Source organism: Rattus norvegicus, chromosome 1, assembly GCF_036323735.1.
Source record: "Rattus norvegicus strain BN/NHsdMcwi chromosome 1, GRCr8, whole genome shotgun sequence".
Classification (NCBI taxonomy): Eukaryota; Metazoa; Chordata; class Mammalia; order Rodentia; family Muridae; genus Rattus; species Rattus norvegicus.
This window is the reverse complement of record NC_086019.1, coordinates 194,389,761-194,410,091: the sequence shown is the minus strand read 5'-3', so window position 1 is coordinate 194,410,091 and position 20,331 is coordinate 194,389,761. Positions and strand designations below refer to the sequence as shown.

General features: G+C 42.0%; 1 protein-coding gene across 11 annotated transcripts in view; it reads left to right on the top strand.

Annotated features, from left to right (window-relative positions):
- The window catches only part of Ate1 (arginyltransferase 1), a 122,442-nt gene extending 104,193 nt beyond the window's left edge, over positions 1-18,249 (top strand). For 6 of the 11 annotated variants that reach the window (XM_063286351.1, XM_039107563.2, XM_039107560.2 and 3 more), the window contains one exon: positions 12,588-15,715. In XM_063286351.1, the coding sequence (XP_063142421.1) occupies positions 12,588-12,766 (179 nt within the window). In that variant the 3' untranslated portion in view covers positions 12,767-15,715. Of the gene's footprint in view, positions 1-12,587 lie in introns of all 11 variants that reach the window. The other 5 variants (NM_001398760.1, NM_001398759.1, NM_001398758.1 and 2 more) reach the window with 1 other exon arrangement.
- The last annotated feature ends 2,082 nt before the right edge of the window (positions 18,250-20,331 follow it).

The following is a 20,331-nucleotide window of genomic DNA, read 5'->3' as shown; positions in this document are numbered from 1 at the left end:
TGTGTTCCCCCTGCTGTGTTATGATGCAGTGTGAGGCAGTGTGTGCCCTGCTGTGCTGTGATGCAGTGTGAGGCAGTGTGTGCCCTGCTGTGCTGTGATGCAGTGTGAGGCAGTGTGTGCCCTGCTGTGCTGTGATGCAGTGTGAGGCAGTGTGTGCCCTGCTGTGCTGTGATGCAGTGTGAGGCAGTGTGTGCCCTGCTGTGCTGTGATGCAGTGTGAGGCAGTGTGTGCCCTGCTGTGCTGTGATGCAGTGTGAGGCAGTGTGTGCCCTGCTGTGATGTGATCCAGTGTGAGGCCGTGTGTGCCCTGCTGTGATGTGATGCAGTGTGAGACAGTGTGTGCCCTGCTGTGCTGTGATGCAGTGTGAGGCAGTGTGTGCCCTGCTGTGCTGTGATGCAGTGTGAGGCAGTGTGTGCCCTGCTGTGCTGTGATGCAGTGTGAGGCAGTGTATGTAATGAAAGCTGTAATGCACGTGCCAGCTCCTGAGCTTCCTCAGTGGTACTTTCCTCATCTCCTATGTACCAGCCTCACATTCCACAGTAAAGTGTTGCTTACATGGGTGCTTTGATTTACAGTTTAATGTCATCTAATTCTCCAAACCCAAATTAAACCAAACAATTTTTTTTAGGTATTGCTTCTGACCTGTACAAACTTGGAGGTTAGGGAGTGTTAGAATGGTGAAGACATTAGATAACTGTTGTGTGGGCTAACTATAGGTGTGTTTATTAGTTGAACAAGTTTGTTTACCATTTAAAATGTGTCTTAATTAAGAGCTTAAACTGTAGTTCCAGCATCTCCTTCTTGAAAAACCCCATTGTTGTAAATCCTTTGATTAAAAACAAAGGTTCTTTTGCAGCACACTTCATTTTTTTTAAATTAGAGTTTTCCAGCTTGTTTTCTTAACGCACTCAGACTGCACTCAGGAAGGCAGGCAGAAAGAACCCTTTAGTTCATTTGTACTTTTGGAATGTGCCAGTGGTGCTAGAGTTTGCTTTTGGACATAGCTGGCTCTAAACTACAAGCTACAGACATTTCTTTTATATAACTACACACTTTCAAAGTATGTCTGAAAACAAATAGTGCTTTTGAGAAACTGTTTTTCAAGGAGGAGGCGCCACAGGGAGAGCCACCCACCGCTTTGTAGCTTTGCTGTTCTGCTGTTACTCTCAGTGCTTCCTTTTGCTTTTCAAAGTCCACTGAAGAAAAATGTTTTTCTATTTTAAAGAGTTTAACAGAAGCATCTGTGTGAAACTGAGCAGCTCTGCTGTCTGGAAGGGCCTTTTGCTTCTGCAGACTCCTGTTGCTCTTTTAGATAAGGGAAGAGTTCTGAAAGATTAAACTGAAAAACTGGAATTTAGAAAGTCTTGTCTCTGGAGGACTTGTGAGCCCTGTGGAAGCTAAACTTTGTAAGACGGAGCTGCGTTTACTGCTCGAGTGATCTACCTTGACTGATGTGGCTGCTGCTTCACTGTGTAAGACATGAAGCTTACAAGGCCTGTTGCCCCTCAATCTTCAGCTTCAAAGTTGGTGTTGAAAAGTACAAAGTGTAAAGTAAAAATTAAAGCCAAGAGTACCAGGTCATTGTGATGATGCCAGTCAGGAGCTAGCAAGTGAATTTCAGCATAAAATCAAGTATTTGCTGAAAGCACATAACAGCTCTGAAGTGCATGGACCGCACCCTTGCACTGCCACTCACAGGAGAGAGTGGCTGGCAAAGTTGAAATTAAAACTCCAAACATCAAACCTGCACAGCTAAAGAAGTTTCTGAGAGAACATTTCTTCTCTCACCAGGAGCTCACAGCAGAGCTTATTCTCTGGAGAGTACTTTGTCTGTCCCTTTTGTGAATAGAAGTTGCTCTGTGGAGGCAGATTGCAAGTCCCAACCTAGTATCCAGATGTAACAGAATCATAGCTCTTAGTTACGTGTGTTGAGTATGAAATGATTGCCAGACATTTTAGAGAATTTGATACAGTCTATATATATTAATGGGGATATCAGGGTTCTCTCTTGAGTTCTTCTTGTTAGTAAAAGAATTTAAGAATAGACTCAAAAGGAAGCTCAAGGACAATTTTATTGGAGTTTAAAAGAAAAAAAGTGCAGGGCAGCAAGCTGTTAATCTCGGCAGCCTTGTAGGAAGGACATGTAGCAAAGAGAAGAAAGGCATGCTCTCAACCAACATGGGGGACACAAGGTGGGCATGCAGCCACATGGCAGGAAAGGTGTTTTAGAGAGAGGATGGCTCCCAGAGTGTTAGGGAAAGCATGCTTAGAACAGAGGTAGAAAGAAGGGGGAAATGCTGTCCTCTGAGTAATTTGGAAAAGTGGGCAGTCTTTTGAAGCTACCTGGCTATAGCTCTGTAAGCTTCTGTGCTAGGGGCAAGGATTCTGAGTGTCTCATTAAAGGGGTAATTATTCTTCCCATCTCTTTAGCATGGCCCTAAACAAGACATATTTATTACAGCACCTCCACTCAGATCTGAGAAATCATTTCTGAAGAGCAGGTGACGAGATTATAAGAGCCAGAGGTGGTTGGTGACTACAAGGAAGCAGTGTTTTATACATACAGCAGGCCAGTTCCACATACGGATGTACAATAGCCACTGTGACAGGACAGCAAGCACAAGACTTGCATAAACTCAAGCCAAACAAAGTACCATCAAGAGAGAGAGGGTGCAGTCACTTGAGAGCCATCCATTCCTAGCTGAGGTGCTGCTGTTGGCAATGGATAGCTAATGGGAGAGGGAGAGCATGCACTCTTCAACAGTGTCTGATAGGTCTACTGTGCTCTAATAGAGGCCACGCATGTAAGAATATATAGCTGCACAGATTGGACTTGATGTTTTGAATCTTGTTATTAAAGCTTAGTGTGTACGGAAGGGGTGAATATGATTAAAGCATATTATATGAAAATCGTGTGAACTTATTTAAAAATTTAGTAAGAAATTGAATAGAGAAAATAAAAAAATTAAGAGTAAAGTTGTGGTGATAACAAATCTTGATCATATGCGCTGCTGCTGTGGGTGCCCTGTGACTGCCCTTACTCTGCAGGCATTCACTCTTAAACTGGTTCTTAGGAGACCCTCTGTGTCCATCTCCGTCTTTCCTGTTCTCTCATTTACTGTTAATCTACTGGCTTTTATTTCTACAGAGTCACTTTATTGAATTATGTATGAAATGGAATGGAATTTTGTTACCTTCTATTACAGGTTAATGAATGAAAACATTACTGTATTAGAATAGAAAGTGACCATATTTTGTGTGCTCTCAGTTGTACCCTTTAAAATTTTATCATCATCATCATATGTGTCTGGGTGTTTTGTCTGTATGTGAGTCTGTGAACCACTTGCTCTCACTTGTACACCTAAGGTGTGGTGTGCCTCTCACTGAAATCATACTGAGAACAGAAATGGAAAATGATTATTGATTGCCATAGTATGCTGTGCCAGAAATATAGATAGCAAGTTTATGACTTTTCACAATGTCAGCGTTTATTGAATAACAATGAATTCTCAAGCTATCATACTTTGACTAGCTTCAATTTACTAAGTAGTCCTAATTTTCCTTGATTGCTGGCTTTTTGCAATTATGGTTCTTTTATCTGAATCTCAGTTACTAATATTATCTCTCAGATTATACATTCATTACACTTAAAACAGTGTGTGTTCATGTTAAGGAATGATTATGTTCGAGGTTAAAGAGGCCACAGAAGCAAAAGAGCCTTAGAGATAGGCAGGGAACAGATAGAGATACAAAGAGAGTTGGTGTAGGTGGTTCATGAAGACATCGAGGAGCTATGGGGGTGCTGGCAATAGGACCAGGTGGAGGGATAGCAGACTGAGGTGGATTGTAGTTTCAGTAGGCTGTGTCAAATGGTGGGAGAGTGTTGAGTTGAAGCCTCAGAATGGCCATGCATTATCTGCCACGAGTCCTTTGACTGCACCACACAGTCAGGTGACTGTTCAATGGAACCATTGACACCACCGTATTAGGAGACCCCCCCCCTTTAAATAATGATGTTTATTTTGGCTTCAAATCTCAAATTAAATTCTTGCTATTCCTTGTCTTAAAAACTACTGTTGGACTGTTTTTGTTTCTCATTATTGGAACAGTTGATCACAGTGTTCACAGTTACCTGTTAGTCTATCCTGAATCCCTTTATTGCTTTACAGAGGATGTCTGCATCTCATGATATTAAGGTAGCATTGGCAGTTATGAAGTAGCAATGAAATCATTTAATGGTAGGGAGTCACCACAACCCAAGGAACTGTACTAAAGGGCCACAACATTCGAAAGGTTGAAAACCACTGGTAAAAGCCAAGTGGTGACAATATACCTCATGTACTGCTTTTTTTTTTTTTAAAGTTTTTATATATTTGTTACTCTGGTTCCCATCACAGTCTCCTTTGCATATGTTTAGAGTGCCCTGAGGTATCTTAGTGTCCTTTGGTCTGGCTTGATCTTGTGTAGGTTTGTGTAGACAACCATAGCTCTGTGAGTTTGTGCGTGCAACAGCCATTTTATCTCACCCACCCCACTCCACCCCATCCTCTGGCTTTTACTGTCTTTCTGCCCCTTCTTTCACAGTGATCTGAGCTGTGATGACATCGGTTTGGTGGTGATAAAGATGACCGTAACATTTCATTAAGGATACAGTCCAGTTACTTTGTAGAATATTCCTTAATTTGTCTTCATTATGTTTCTTTGTAACTAGAGTCAAGTTACATAGCTTGGGTAAGAGTATTAGAAATGATGAACTTATATCAGGTGGCATGTAGTATCACTCATGTGACCGCTGGTGACCTGACACATGTGTTGCAAGTCTGCATTAAAGTCAAAGTTACTGTATTGTGTAGGTCAAGTAATTAATATTTTGTGCAAAGATACCTTCAGATGAGGTAAGTATCCTGTCCCATCAAACCTACATCTACTAGTTTTTAATCCCTTAAGAAAATGCTTAGGTTCAGAATACTTGAGTAGACACTTGGGGCTCCTTTTTCATTATCGTCCCATAGTTTTACAGAACCTTATTTTTTTAATTTAAAATTTGTATTTAGGACTAGGGAGATGGTTCCATTGGTATAGCACTTACATTGCAAATTTAAGACCCGAGTTCAATCCCCAGAGCTCATGTGGAAACCCAATGTGTTAGAACTTGCTTATAATACAAGCCATGGAGAGGTGACAGACAGACAGATCCCTGGAAGCTCTCTGGTCAGCTAGTCTAGCCTTCTTGGCAAAGTTCCAGGCCAGTGAGAGACCCTGTCCCAACAAAAAGTAAGTGTTCTTTTAGACACCAAGTTGTTCTCTTACCTCACACTCACATAATTAAGTGCCCAATCTGAACCTGCATAGTCTGTTAAACCTAGTTGGCTTCCATTCAGAAATCATAAGATTGTTTGGAAACTAAAAGAGCCCAGAAAAGCGTTTTTTTGTTTTGTTTTGTTTTGTTTTGTTTTTTGTTGTTGTTGTTTGTTTTGTTTTGTTTTGTTTTTAAAGAATGGAGTTAACACTGTGTTTTGGCATTCAACTAGAAATAATACTTATTGGACCAACCAGTATTTAGGAGTTATAAAAAAGCCTTCATATTTATGACTACTTTTCAAAAAGTGCACTCACACAATTCAGTGGTGGACAAGAATGATGGTGTTGTCACCAAGTGACCCTTGGTCAGTTGAATATGCAAATGCAGAAGATGAAATTGGTCCCCAGCTTTTCACTGTAAAAATTAAAAGTGAATTGAACCTAAATTAAGAGAGATAAAATTTAAAACTCTTAGGGAAAAAATCAACACAAAGTAAATCGTCATGGCCATGGACGAGGCTCTGGTTTCTCAAATATGGCTTGAAAAGCACAAAAAGGCAAAGAACAAAGTAAAGTAAACCAGACCTCCTTACCACCAAACTGTTAGATACTTCCAGATACTCCTGAGAAAGGAAGGTTAGCTGGGCCTGGTGGCACATGCCCTTAATTCCAGCATTTAGGAAGCAGAGACAGGTGGATCTGTGTGAGCTTGAAGCCCCAGCCTCAAGTTCCAGGCAAGACCCTGTCTCAAGAGAGAGAGAGAAAAGAAAATCTGAACATATTCAAACCAATAAAAAAAAAGGCCAAATTTTAAGATGAGCAATTGATTCAAGTAGATATTTCTGAAGAAAATACACCATTAATGAAAAGATGCTCAACATCAGCCATCAGAGAAGTGCAAATCAGAATCACCACAAGATGCTGTACACTGCTGCTGGGAATCCAAAAGGATGCCAGTGCTTTGGACAGCAGTGTGGCTGGTCAATGTGCTGACTGCTAACAGATGGAAACTATACTTCTCAGCTGATGGAAATGTGCTAAAACTGATTAAATATTTGTCAGTACTCTAAATGCACTGGAAACCATTCGTTTATATAGTTGGTGAATTTTTTGATATTTGAGTTACATTTCATAAAGCTGTATTCAGTGATAATTTACAAAAAGGGCTAAGTTTAGGTTTGTTCTAGTTTTCATTTTTATCAAAAGGTACTTGTAATGATGTTGCTAAGAGTATTTCTCACATTGTTTTCTAACCTATATATGTGTGCTGTGGTGTGTGCACTTTTCACACATAGCTATGATAAAGATGTTTTACTCATCTTTTATTTATGTCCTTTATCTGTCTTACCTTTTGCATAAGAACAGGTACGATCCATCCAAAATTATTTATGCCCATTTCATAGAAAGTGCCCAGAATTTTTCTAACCATCAAATATAAATATTAGGATATGTGACTTCCATAAGTAAGTTTTAGGAAATTTATTAGAAATTAGCAATCAGGGTTGGGAGTTTAGCTCAGTGGTAGAGCACTTGCCTAGCAAGCACAAGGCCCTGGGTTCGGTCCCCAGCTCCGGGGGAAAAAAAAAAAAATTAGCAGTCTTATGAATAACCAAAAACTAGTAAAAATAACTTGTTTGCCAATGCCTCTAAGCAATTATGTAAATATATTACAATAAAACACTTTTAATTCATCAAAAAAAAGAGTATTTCTTATGGAATATACAAATGTATTAAAGTTCTCCATGATGGATTCTCCAAGCAGAATTTGAGCTTGAAGCAGGGATGGGAGATAGCTTATCTGCAGGGCCGCTGTGCTGCCCTCTGTGCTGCTTCGCTATCCTGTGCTGAGCATCTCCCTTTCTCATGAGTTCTCTTTACAGGGCTGCAGCACTCTTCACACCTCCGTCACTCTGAACTTCCAGAGTTTAATTTTGATTGTGTATTTGTTCCCTTAGTTTACTGGTTCCTGTGATACAATACACTGACAAAACCAGCATCAGGGTTTGGAAAGGATTCATTCTGGGTCACATTCATGGGTGTATGCCATAGCGGGGAGGTCAAGGCAGCAAGAGCTTAAAGGAGATGACCACATCACATCCATAGTCAGGAACGAGAGAGTGATGAACATATACTGCTGCTGACCAGCTCCCTCTCTCCACTTACACAGTTGATCTCAGCCACCTCAGTCATAAGGTCAAGAGTCCCCCTTAGAAAGCTCCTGCTAAAGGCTTCATCTCCTGTGAGTGAACAGTTGTGGAAGTGAGCGGTCAAGCACTCTCCCCCCCCTTTACAAAAGTTTCCTTGATTTAAATATCATGGAGTTGGCAGCACATTTGAGTCATTGGTGACCAAATGCTCATCTCTGAGAAGTTGCAAGATGTTTTGTGTTTTAATTTTATGAAACTAAGCTGTGATGCAACTTCGAGAAAGAGAGGTACAAGATCGTGTACCTCAGTAAGTTGGAGGCTTCCTTGTATGTCATGGCAATCATCTTCATAGCAGAATAGCTTGTGAGTGTCACCAAGTCCTGTTGGTTTAGCACTGTAGGTTTCTCTGTGAACACTGTTGTCATGTTTCTATTTGTAACTTGATTATGAAAGGGTTGTTGTAAGAGTTTGAGTTACATTTTTCTTCTACTAAATCATAAGTCTTAATGTTTTAAGCATCTTGTAGTATTTTTTTGTTTATGTTTATATTCTTTTAATGTTAACTGTGTGGGATGTACTAAGAAGAAATTTCTCTTCTTTGATTATATGACTAGATGGTCATAAGCCATGCAGCCCAGCAACAGCAACAGAATCTACATCTGTGATGATGGTCAGGGATTCCTAGAGTTCATGCACCATGCCCACTTCTGGGGTGATTCCATTTTCTTCCTTAAAGTATGATGGGAGTATGATCCAAAGCTCCGTCGTTTACATTTAAATGCACTTGATGAGTTAGCCACTGGAAACTGGGATTGGAGTTTGAGGAGGAAAGGGAGAAATATAGGCACAAGGATTATATATGTGGACTGATATCCGGTTCTGTAATATCTGAGCTTAACAAGCCAGGTTGAAAGGAAAAATATTGGTTCAGAATCCTCAAGACCCAAGTCCTCAGTCTAGAGGGGCAAAGAGTAAGGAATAAGAGACAAAGACAGGAGATAGAGAATGAGGGAGAAGGGGAAAGGAACAAGGGAGAGGGAGAAGGGTTATTTATCTCGGGAAGGAACAAGACAAAGGACTGCCTCTGAGTAGAGAGGAGACAGATGTGGCACATGAAAAGTGGCACAAGGGGAAACCTATGTCTGGATGTGGTGTTTAATTGTCATTGGGCATCTTAACTAGGTGAGCCAAAGAGGGCTTTGATTACTGGACTTCAATACTTGGATAGCTGGACCCTGGTAGTCAGTCTCAGGAGGAAGAAGTGTCCAAATAAGGAAATGATAGATTTTGGGGGTCTAGCTTTAGGATTGTAATCTAAAAAATCTTCACAGGTTACTTTTACTGTTTTAAAGGCAGTGTGACAATTACTGAGTACTTATTAATTTATTGATAATGAATTGCGAAGTAGCTTGATAATTTTTTAAATAGTGAGGTTTTTTAAATGTATAATTCCATCTATCCTCTGTTTCTGTTAAAATGTATCTTAGAAGATATGTGTTCTTTCTAAATGCTGGAAGTTTTAGATTATCCTTAGCCTTTCTGAGTGGGCAGAATTCTGTTTATATTCTAAGTCTGAATTATAATTAAGATTCTTAAATGATTTACTTCTTTTATCTGTATATGTGCTCATGTGCTCTATGTGTGTAGATGCTTATGAGGAGAGGGCGTTGGATCCCCTGGAACTGCAGCTACAGGCGGTTGTTCAGGTCTTCTGCAAGAGCTTCAAGTACTTTTAACAGCTGAGCCCAATTTAAGATTTTTCAAGGCAAAGATAGACTGTTTTGAAAATAGAAAGCTAAATTTTGTCATTTTTTTAATGTTAGTAGTTTAATAGTATGCCTTCTTGGCTAAGTAAATAAAATTACTTCCAAGAGAATTACCAGTTTAAATTGATGTGAGTGCTGAATTATGTTGTCTTAGCTAGGATTTGAAGGTTTAGAGAAATGTGAGAAGCAGTGTATTAGCTGCCATGAGCTGGGACCTAGTGAAGTCAACAGGTGAAGAAGCAGCCCTGTGGTGGGGGTGCAGGCAGAGGCAAGTGCCTCCCTGAGTCGCAGGACAGCCTGATCTACAGAGCTAGTTCCAGGACATCCAGGGCTACAGAGAGAATTCCTGTCTCAAACTCTGTCCTCCCACCCCCATCCTCAAAAACACATGTCAAGAAAGGTTCACAGAAGTATGATAGACACAGATATGTGTACCAAGTGTCACAGTGCCCTTTTAATAGGGTGTATAGTGGGACTATTAAGAAACAAATTTTTATTTCAGTAAATTAATATATTGACATATTAACTCTCATAATCTGGCGGGCTGGTGATAGATTCAGAACCATATTATTTGCAATATTAAAGACCAATATTGGGTTGGTAAGCACTTGCTTAGCATGTCCAAGACCTTGGCTTCAGTCCCCAGCACCACCAAAACAGAAAACAGAAGTCCCACAGGCTTCTGGGATGTCTTTAGTGCTGCAGCGCAGATGGTTCCAAGAGCCATTGCCACCTCTCTTAGGATCGTTGGCTGCTCTAAGCTGTTTCCACTGAAGGAATAAGGCCTTCTTCGACAGGGCAGAACTCTGATCATGAAGTTTTTATCGGAACGTATTTCTGTGACATCTTAGTAAGCTGCCAGCTTTCCTTAGGTCCAGTGGCAGGCATCTTTCATTCAGAATGCCTTATTCTTTGGTCCCCTCAGGTGCCATCAAGGAAAGGCCTTTCTTTAGGCCTTGTTGGTTTAGTGATGTAGCTTTTTGTCTGTAAGCACTGTCTATCTCTGTGGCAACTGCTACAAGATGATTATAAAAGGATTTTTTTTTAAAGAATTTAAGATACATTCTTCCCTTTTTGATAAATAAATTTATTTTTAGTGTTTGAAGTATCTTAAATAGGATTTGTTGTTGTTTAGGTTTAAATTGGTTTTAGCATTAGCATTGTAGGTTGTACTGAGATAAGCCTGGGGCTGGAAAGAAGACTCGATAGTTAAAATACTTGCTGCTCTCACAGAACACCCCAGCTTGATTCCCAGCACTCACATGGAGGCTCACTCCATCCATAACTCCAGATCCTGGGGATCTGACATCCTCTTCTGACTTCTACAGGCACACAGGTAGTGCATATTCAGGCAAAACACTTGAACACATTAAATAAATTTCAGAAATCAAATAAGTCTTCCTTCCTTGAGGATGGTCATAAACTGCCACAGGCCATGCAGCTGGCAGACAGAATGGTGCTTAGCTGCAGACCTGTAGGCAGGCCTGGAGTCTGAGGTTGCATGGGCTCCCTTTCTCTCTGTGCTTTGGGCAGACAGACGACGGTTCATTGGTACTTTCTCTGCTTGTGGCATCAGAGGAATACTGTTCTTTTTCCTGAAATGGATCCACAGTGGTTTGATACAGCTTCTGAGGAAGAAACTTGAAATGTTTGTGGCTTAGCTACAAATTCCATCTCCGACCTTCTGTGGTAGATCATAGCCACATTTATGTTGTTTAAGATGTTATAGGTCAGGGGTTGGGGATTTAGCTCAGTGGTAGAGCGCTTGCTTAGCAAGCGCAAGGCCCTGGGTTCGGTCCCCAGCTCCGAAAAAAAGAAAAAAAATATGTTATAGGTCTGGTTTTGCTTGGGTTCCTTTCCCAGGTCTCTTTACAAGTATGCAGGTAATCCAAAATTCACTAGCTGAAACTCTTGTACACTAAGCATTTTTGGTTGGTTGGATTGTGATTTTTGGAAAGAGTCTTGCTGCAAATCACAGACTGGCTTAGAACTCTCTATGTTGCCGGGGTGGCCTTGAGCTTATGATCCTCCTGCCTCTCACTCCCAAGTGTGGGATCACAGGTGTGCTCCACCACACTCAGTTCGCCCTGAGTAGTTTGAGTCAGACTCACACCACCTGCATTGGTCTTTGAGAAACTTGCAGTTTCTGTTCTTTGCCCTTGTTCTCTTCGGGGCATCTTTCTTGAGCCAGCTTCTCTCTGGTAGACTTTTGGGGTGTGTGGCTTCCAGGCTCTGCTGTGAGCTCATGTACACAGAAGCATTTCTGTGGGTGCTGCCCTGCTTGACAGCTTAAGAGCAGGACGAAAGCCCTGGTACTTAAGGTCCATTCAGACCAATTTCACTTGGGATTTCTGCAGTCCCACAACGTTTGGGGACTCCTAAAATCCTTCTCTGGATGTCAGCTGTAGATAGTGTGGTTCAGTGGTTTAAATTTGTATGCGTTAATAGATAGAGTGTAACACTCTCTGGATTAGAACTAGCAATGAATCCAGTAAAAGAGTGTAGACGAATGTTGGCTTAAACATTATTTTATGTAAATATCTAGGTATAGGCATCTCAGGTGGCATGACGGTTTGTTTCCTGAAGTCAGGATTTGTCCCGTTTCCCCCCACCCCACACCAGTCTTGTTTTCACTTATCCAAAGGTAAGCTCCCAGGCAGAAGTTAGGGATCCTGCCCTCGTGCTGGTCCGTGTACAGGCCATGGCCTGAAAGAAGGTACAGATGAGCTTGTTCTCTCTGAAAGGCTCTGGCAGTCTCAGAGAACACTACTTGTGCTGACCAGAACTGAGTCGTAAGGCCACAGCCATTTCAGGGAAGGCGGGAGCACAGGTGTTCTTCTGAGTGGTTGTGTGACTTGATACAGGCTATGAGCTCTTGAGTGTGGGTGCTGAGAAAGCTCAGCAGCAGCAGCCGCAGCATGTGCTGTGTCTCCTGTGGAAACTGTGAGAATCTGCTCTTTGCCCTCCACAAAAGACAGGCCTCTTGATGCCTGCTAAATTGGCCATAAGTTTCCATGCAGAGCCAAAGCCTCAGACATTAACTAGAGAGGCAATGTAGACTTGATGTGGGCTCTAGAACTATTCTGGAGCATCGTAGATGCCACTGCATTTCAGAAAATCAGAAAGGAAGAGCAAGTATGGTAGAGTGGTTCTCAGTGGAATGCAGTTCCTCGATTACTCTGTCGTGGCTGGTCTGTTGGGGAATGCTTATTATCTCTCCCTGAAATCCTTCTGCTTATTCTTACGAACGTGATCATGAGCGCACTGCACAGCAGGCCCTGCTAGTCCATCGTGTTTCAGATCACATACTTCAGTGTTATGTGTCCGTGTCTTTGATATATGGTGGTCTTGACCCGTGTTTCTTTCTTTGCAGAGGATGAAGGGCGCAGTAAGGAACTTGACCGGCTACGCGTGTTTCACAGACGGTCTGCCATGCCTTATGGTGTTTATAAGAACCACCAAGAAGATCCAAGCGAGGAGGCTGTTGTGCTGGAGTATGCGAACCTCGTAGGGCAGAAGTGCTCGGAGACGATGCTGCTCTTCAGACACTGAGGGCCTGCCCCACAGCCCAGCACAGCCTGGGCCTCCTGCCGCAGCCCTGCCTGCGCCTCGCTCGGCTCCTGCAGCCACTCGCCAAGTACATTCGTAGAGCTTTTTAAAAATATTTTGTGGAATTGTATTTATGAGAACCTTGTGATTAATATAAAGATTTTAAAATACTCTATTATCTAGTCCTTTAATTGGGACTGGACTTTTGGAGTTTGCTTCTGGAGCAAAGTATGCTAAATGTCTCCAGTAAATATTTGGGGAAGGAAAGTGAGGAAGTGAATCTAAGTAATTTCCTCATAGTTAGTTTTGTCCTGGAGAAATTCTGACACAGAGACTATTCTTTTAGACCAGTGGTTCTTGTGGATTCACGACATCGTAGGGGCCGAATGTTAGATAACCTGTGTATAAGATTCATTCTAATTCATAAGTGTAGCAAAATTACACTTATGAAGTAGCAATGAAATAAATTTATGGTTGGTGAGAGGGGTCCCCACAATGTGAGGAACTGAATTAAAGGATCACAGTATTAGGAAGATAGAGAACCACTGGCTAAGACCCATGCAAGACCTGAGCTTATGCTGGGAAATTTAGGTGGGGTCAAAGGTGAAGTACACATTCCCTCACTAGGAAATGTGCCTTTCCCACAAACCAAAACTCTGTTACTCTGTTTGATATTAAATTCTTCCAGTGCTACAGTGTATTATTAATAGACAACCTGTAATGAAATGTAAACATTACAAACATCAGGTGTTCACTTTGGGTGTCTGTCCAGGATGGTCCTGCTTATGTCCGTTGTCTTGGCATAATTGTTTTCCCCTGTTGCTAGTGTTCCCTTGTGCCCCAGAGTTATCTCAGTTTGGTGATAAAATATACAGTGATCTTAGTGATGTTTGTTCTATTTCTACAAATCTTAAGAAACATCTTTTAAAGAAATGGTAACTCTTGCTTGATCTGAGGCTTATCCAAAGAAAATAGGTTCCTACTTTCCATTCTCTGGAGCTCAGGAAGCTCTCTCGTGGTTGATGATAGAAGTGGTTGTTAACGAGTCCTGTAGCTGTGCACAGGCTGTAGTGAAGGGGGCCATAGCCCCTGCATCCCTCCTCTGCTTGTGGGTCAGAGAATAGGCACGGCCATTGGTACTGCAGCACAGAGACAGCTGCTTACCTTTACTCCTGTGCTCTTGGGCCTTCTGCTTGCTCACCAAATGCCTGCTGTCAGCCCGTTAAAGAGTCACTCAGACATGGTGAGGCAAAGCTCCCCTCAAGTGTGCTAGAAGCTAGATCATGGGTTAGCTCTTTGTACTCGTTCTCAGCTGGACTCTTCTGTGCTGCCTGCCTGGCCTTGAACCTGTCAAGAGCACCCTATCCTACAGTGAGGGTAGTGTTACTTTATTTCTCTTTATAAAAATTACTCCAATAGTAAGAAACTAAAATGCTAAGAAATTAAGAGTCATTTAAAATCCTCCCAGGCCTAGAGAAAGGTACATTATAGAAATGCAGACATCATCAGTCTGCCTCAGATAAAACCGCGCAGTCCTTGCTGTGTAGTTGCTCTCAGTGGTAACTTGTGAATGTATTTGAGATTGGAGATTGTAGAAAATGTGATTGGTAATCTTGGAATTATTAAATAGCATGGAGTCAGCATATGTGCCCTTGGCATTGGGTTGCCGGGCACACTGCATCCCCCTTTTCCCTGTAGGTAGTGCTACCAGAGTTGGGGCAGAGGGTGTTCAGTCCATTGTCTTACCCTAGCTCTGAGCTCCTCCCGCAGAGTGGAGGAAGATGCTCACTGCCCTGTTTCTATACCTGGGAGACTACAGAGCAACTTGGGCATGAAAACTCTTCAGCTTAGTTGCTGTGCTCTCATTCTCTTCCTCTCCCTCCCTCCCTCTGCCCCCCCCCCAATATATTTTTTAACTAGTATGAAATCTTAGGGGTCTAGATGTTGTCAAAGATGTGCCCTTGGGTAAGGCTGAGGAGATAGCTCAGTACAGTGCCTGGTTTTCTCTCTAGAGCCCATGTAAAGAGGGTCTGGAGTGTGTGTTTGCAATGCAGGCGCTGGGCAATCAGTAGAGAAGAACCTCTGGGGCCCACCGGGAGCGTGGAGAATTCAGAATGCTGTCTAAAAGGAGGTGGACATTACATGTTGTCCTCTATACGTGGATTACAAAGAGGAGCTTGCTAATGTCTTGAGCTCTCAAGTGAGTGTCCATCACAGCTAGGTTAGGACAGTCAAGGAAAGTATCCCAACTTGGCATTTTTGCAAAGTCTAGTTGAGGTACCTGATTCTGTGTCAGTGATTTTCATCTGAATAAAGATACGTGGAATCCTTCCTTTCTGAGACAGTTTCTGTCTTCTCCTTCTTTAGCCCCTCTGAGTTCAGGTAACGTCACAGCCCCTCCATGCCTGACAGCACGGGTTTCATTTTGACTCTCAGTGTACCGTCTTTATTTAAATTATTTTCAGTTCTCTGAGACTTCCGTTACTCTATTACAGGTAATCTGAGCACTTCTATATTCTAAGATAGAGGCTATATTATCAGATGAATATATTCACTCAGTTAAAATTATTTAGATACAAATTATTGTTTATGTTTTCTTTCAGCAATCTCCTATTTTTATCCATTTGAAAATGCCAGTTTTGTGTGGTTTCTTAGCATATCAAAATTATTATGTAGAAGAATCTTCCTAGCTTTCTGAACAGCAAATAGTTTGGTTTATAAATATTGTATTATTTCAGTATGAATAAAAGAGAGAGAATACAAACATTTTACCAAAATGATTATACTGTGACTGACTTAAAAGAAGGAAATGAGTGAGGACTTGATATGTTTGAATTACAATTATTCAAATACCACTGGGTATAAGGCAAAATAAGTTTGACTGCATCAGACAGTTTTGCTCTTGTAAAAAAGCCCAAAATGAAAAAAATAATAAAGCTGTTTCTATCTGCAGTGCTTCTCTTCATCCATTTCTTAGTGACATATGGTTCCAGCACCATGTATACCTGTAACCATTCAGCGTTAGCTACAGAGAAGCAGGCGCACACACGCGCGCGCGCGCACACACAGACACACACACACACACGCACATATATCCTTGAATACGTTACATCTGTAATAAACATGTAGAAAATATTGACTATATGAATTATAAAATATAGTTGGCAATAATAAGCTGCAGACCATTTGGTTATGTCAAAGTATGGGTGACTTCCTCTTTAGAGAATAAAATAATCTCAATTTAAGCAAAATGTGTAGAATTCACAAAAATTAGCATGAACATTTTTCTTTTATCCTGAGGATTTCCAGAGATAATTGTCAAACTGTGAGGCCACAGTGTATTTAATTCACAGTTGTATTGGTGGGATGCATTTACCAGTGTTTTGCCTTTCCCTGTGATAAAGAGGATCGTGGTGGATTGGTGATAAGATGAACCTTATTTTCAAGAGAATTAAATATTACTTTTACTTTTTCTCCAGACAGAATGGTTATAGTTTTATTATTTTCTGATTTGAAAGTGACGGTGTTTGTTTGCCGGCTGTGTGTACGTGTCTGTAATCCTAGCACTCAGGAGGCAGAAGCAGATAGATCTCTGATTTTGAGGCCAGCCTGGTCTACAAATCAAGTTCTAAAACAGAAACATTTTGGTATATATTCTTTCACACTTATTTTCTACCATATATGTATATATGTGTATGTATACATAGATGCACTTAAACATACACTTTTTTTCCTTAAAGAAAAGTGAAATCATGGCACAAATATGGTCTCATGCCTTTTCATCATTTTACTTTGAGTGTATTAAAGTAGAATGGTCTTAGACTGAAGAGATGGCTCAGAAGTTAAGAGCACTGGCTCCTCTTCTGAGGTCCTGAGTTCAGTTCCCAGCTAACACATAGTGCTTCACAGCCATCTGTAATGAGATCTGGCGCCCTCTTCTGGTGTGTAGGTATGCATGCAGGCAGAATTCTGTATGCATAATAAATAAATAAACAACAGATCTTTAAAAGAAAACGAATGGTCTTAATGCTTTCATAGTATTCTAGTGTGCATTTGATCCTAATGCTTGCATAGAACCCCGGTATGTACTTAATTTTGGAGAAGAAGGCTTGTACCTCTGAGCCCTCTTTATGAGTAACAGGAATTATAATTAATAGCATTACCAGGTTTTTGGTTTTTTGCTACTAATTGTTATTTGGGTTTTTTTCCTTTTTAAGAAAACCCAAGCTTTGTTTTTAGAAGGTAAAATAACTAGCATTTTATATCCGTTATACAAACTTGATAAACAATACAGAAGGAATGTTATTTATCTATCTGTGTGGTCCTAGGGATCAAACCCTACACATGCCAGGCAAACAATCTACCCTTAAGTTCCACAAAGAGGAAGGCCACCTCCAGCCTTGTGTGCTTATCAGCATGTAATTAGTGTGAGCGCTGTAGTTGTTACTGCAACAAGTTACCTGGGTGAAAGAAAAGGTTTTACAATATTTATTCATTGACTGTTGCATGCATGTCTGTAATGTACTGTGAGTATATTCATCCCTTTGCCCTTTTGTATTGACCCTTTGCAGTATTTGGGGCTTAGATTCTCCGTGTCCCCCTGGGAATTCTATACAGTATTGAAAGCCATAACTTCACTGTGCTCAGAAGGTGAGGCCCATGGCAGGTCATCAGATCACAAGGGCAAAAGTGTTTTAAGTTTATCTGGTTCCCCTGTAGACCCTATCTCCCATCACAGGAAGATAAAGCAAGCTAGCATTTATAACTAGATCGTGTGTTTTTGTCAGAAACACAGTCTCCTACACCATGATCTTAAACTTCCCAAGAAGTTCCTCCAGAACTCAAGAATGAATTCCTTTTGTCCAACGCCCCCAATCTGTGCCTTGTCATAATAGCCCCAACAGGAACCTGCTAGCATTATTTCTGCCCCCGCCAGTCCCCAGCTGTCTTTGCCTCTTTATCCAAAGCTTCAGAAAAATAAGCTTTGAAAGATTATTGTCTCTCTTTTCATTGTTTATTTTTTCTACTGTGTTTTAAGTTTGTATGTCCAACAGAATGCTTTAACTTAAGGCTTAAGTTTATTTTAAAGCATTAAGGTTCTGAATTCTTTCAAAAATCAAAAGTCTTTAAGTGACACTTACAGAAATGAATGAGTAACCGTGCTATTTTTGTTAAGTTCAACTTTGGAGTTTAGTACATTGGCTGTATTGAGATGTAACCTGAGTGAAATTGCACCTTTCTATCCAGTCAGTTGCTAGAACATCTTTGCTCCCATTTAGAACTGTTGTCTGTTAGCTATTCCAGTGAGACCCAGAGCTAAAGTCACCAGATATACTGTCTCCCAAATTATGAGATTTAAAATATTGTTAAAATTTTTTGGTGAATTTCACTTCATGCACCCAAGTCTCATTCATTTCCCAGGCCTTCCATGTCTGCCCTCCACCCTTGTAAATACTTCCCCCAATTAAATGTTGTCTTTTCTAAGACTTGCTTTTGTCATGGTGTCTGTTCACAGCAGTAAAACCCTAACTAAGACACATCCCACGGTGGAAGCTGATGTGTCAGCATGGTGTGTTCCACAGTATACCATAGGCAGACATTTTTCACATCCTGCTTTAATAAGGGTTCAACCTCTCTACTAGTCTACCACCCTCTGGAGGTAGTGAAGAGAAAGTGTATTAAGATATAGGGAAAGTAGACTTGCTTAGAAATAGTTCTTTGGGGGCAAGTCCAATCTTCATTATTCTCAGTCCAGTCCACTAGCAGACACCACACAGGAACCAGCAGCTGCAGCCCAGTCCACTCAGCAGACACCACACAGGAACCAGCAGCTGCAGCCCAGTCCACTCAGCAGACACCACACAGGAATCAATAAGGGTAGTTCAATCCAGAAGAAACCAGGAGGCTCATCAGACAGTGCGAGTAGTGACAGCCACAGGAACCTCACAAGTTCTTTGGTGAATTTCTCTCTATGACGTCCCCATAAGCAAAGCTCAGCAGCACATGTGTAAGGAAAACCAATACATGTGTGTCGTCAGCAAAGACTAGTGAGGCAGGGCAAAGCAAACCAGTGTTCAAGCTCACACTGTCTGTGGGGTCATATTTATATTCTTTCTAAACGCCACGTGTCCTTTCAGGTGTCTTCTTTAGCAAAATGTTCTTTCTTCTGTCTGTCCCAGCAAAACAACATTATAACCTGAGTCTCCAAAGAAATCAACAATTTCCATTTTAGTATACCCTTTTGTTTAGATATCTTTACTTGGTAATGTTCTTTGCAATGAATCAAAGCCTGGTTCAAAGCCTCTGACTTCAGCAACGTTATCAATACTAGACCCTCACTGAGACCCCTCGTGCTTTCCTGCTGTTGCTCAGAGTTAGAGATCCTGGGGCTTTGGCTCTGTAGAACCAACCCTTTCACTCAACTCCAGCAGCTCATAAGCTGGTAGATGTTGGGATAGACCAGCTCAAAGTCCAGGATTGGGGCCTGCATGGTAGCTGAGTTTAACCTGCCAGCTCTCCTGTAGTGCCCAGGTAAGGGTTGGGGACAGCTCTCCTGAGTGGCTGGTGAGGGGCTGGGCCAGCTCATTCCAACATGGCCTCAGGAGCAGGGCAGACCAGAGACAACTACGTGGGCTTTGATGGTAACACTGGTCTCAGATATAAACACAGACTACACCTGCAACAGGACCATGGACCCACACATGGCCTTTAGCAGCAGTACAGGCATGGATGTCACCAGGGCCTCAGGTGGCAGCACAGGCTACTCAGATCAGTTTTCCCCCTGGCATCAGCATGTCCCCTGGCCTTCAACATAGTCTCAGGCAGCAGCCCAGACCACAGATATCCGAGTGCCCTTTGGTGGCAATATGGGCTACAGACATCAACATAGACCCCCCTGGTTGCCATAGAGCCATAAGCCCAGCCATGGCCCTTGGCGGCATCTAGGGCCTGGGTGTCACTGTGCCCTCAGGCTCGTGCACCTGCTCCTCAGAGCCACCTGTCCCTCACCAGTATTGCACCTCCAGTTCCACTCGCTCCACAGTGCAGAAACTACTGGGCTTCCCACTTCCTCCTTTCTCTCCACTGCACAGTCCATCTCCCCCTCTCTTCATCACATGTTCACCCATCACAGCAGCACGTGCCTCAGGACTGGGGCAGGCAGTTGGATCAAATTTCTGAGTTTTAAGAAAAGCATGTATTATTATAAGAGAGGGAGGGGCACGTGAGAGTGAGAGCACAAGAGAAAGCGGACGTATGCGTAAGTTTGGGCTCGTGTACCGTGGGGTGGGGGGCAGAGACAGCTTTCGGGAGGCCAGTCTATCTTTCCACCTTTTTTATGAGGCAGTCTTTGTTTCTGCCCTGCTGAGTATTGGAGGCTTTTGGGCAAGCCTGCTGCTTCTGCTTTCCGTCTCTCGAGGGATACTGGAGTCACAGAGGTGTACCTCCAAATCTGCCCTTTACATAGGTTCTGGGGTTGAGTTCAGCTCCTCGTGTTTGTACAGCAAGCACTTCCAGCCACTAATCCATCTTGTTACCCCCAAGACTGCTGGTTTTTTTAGAGCAGCAGA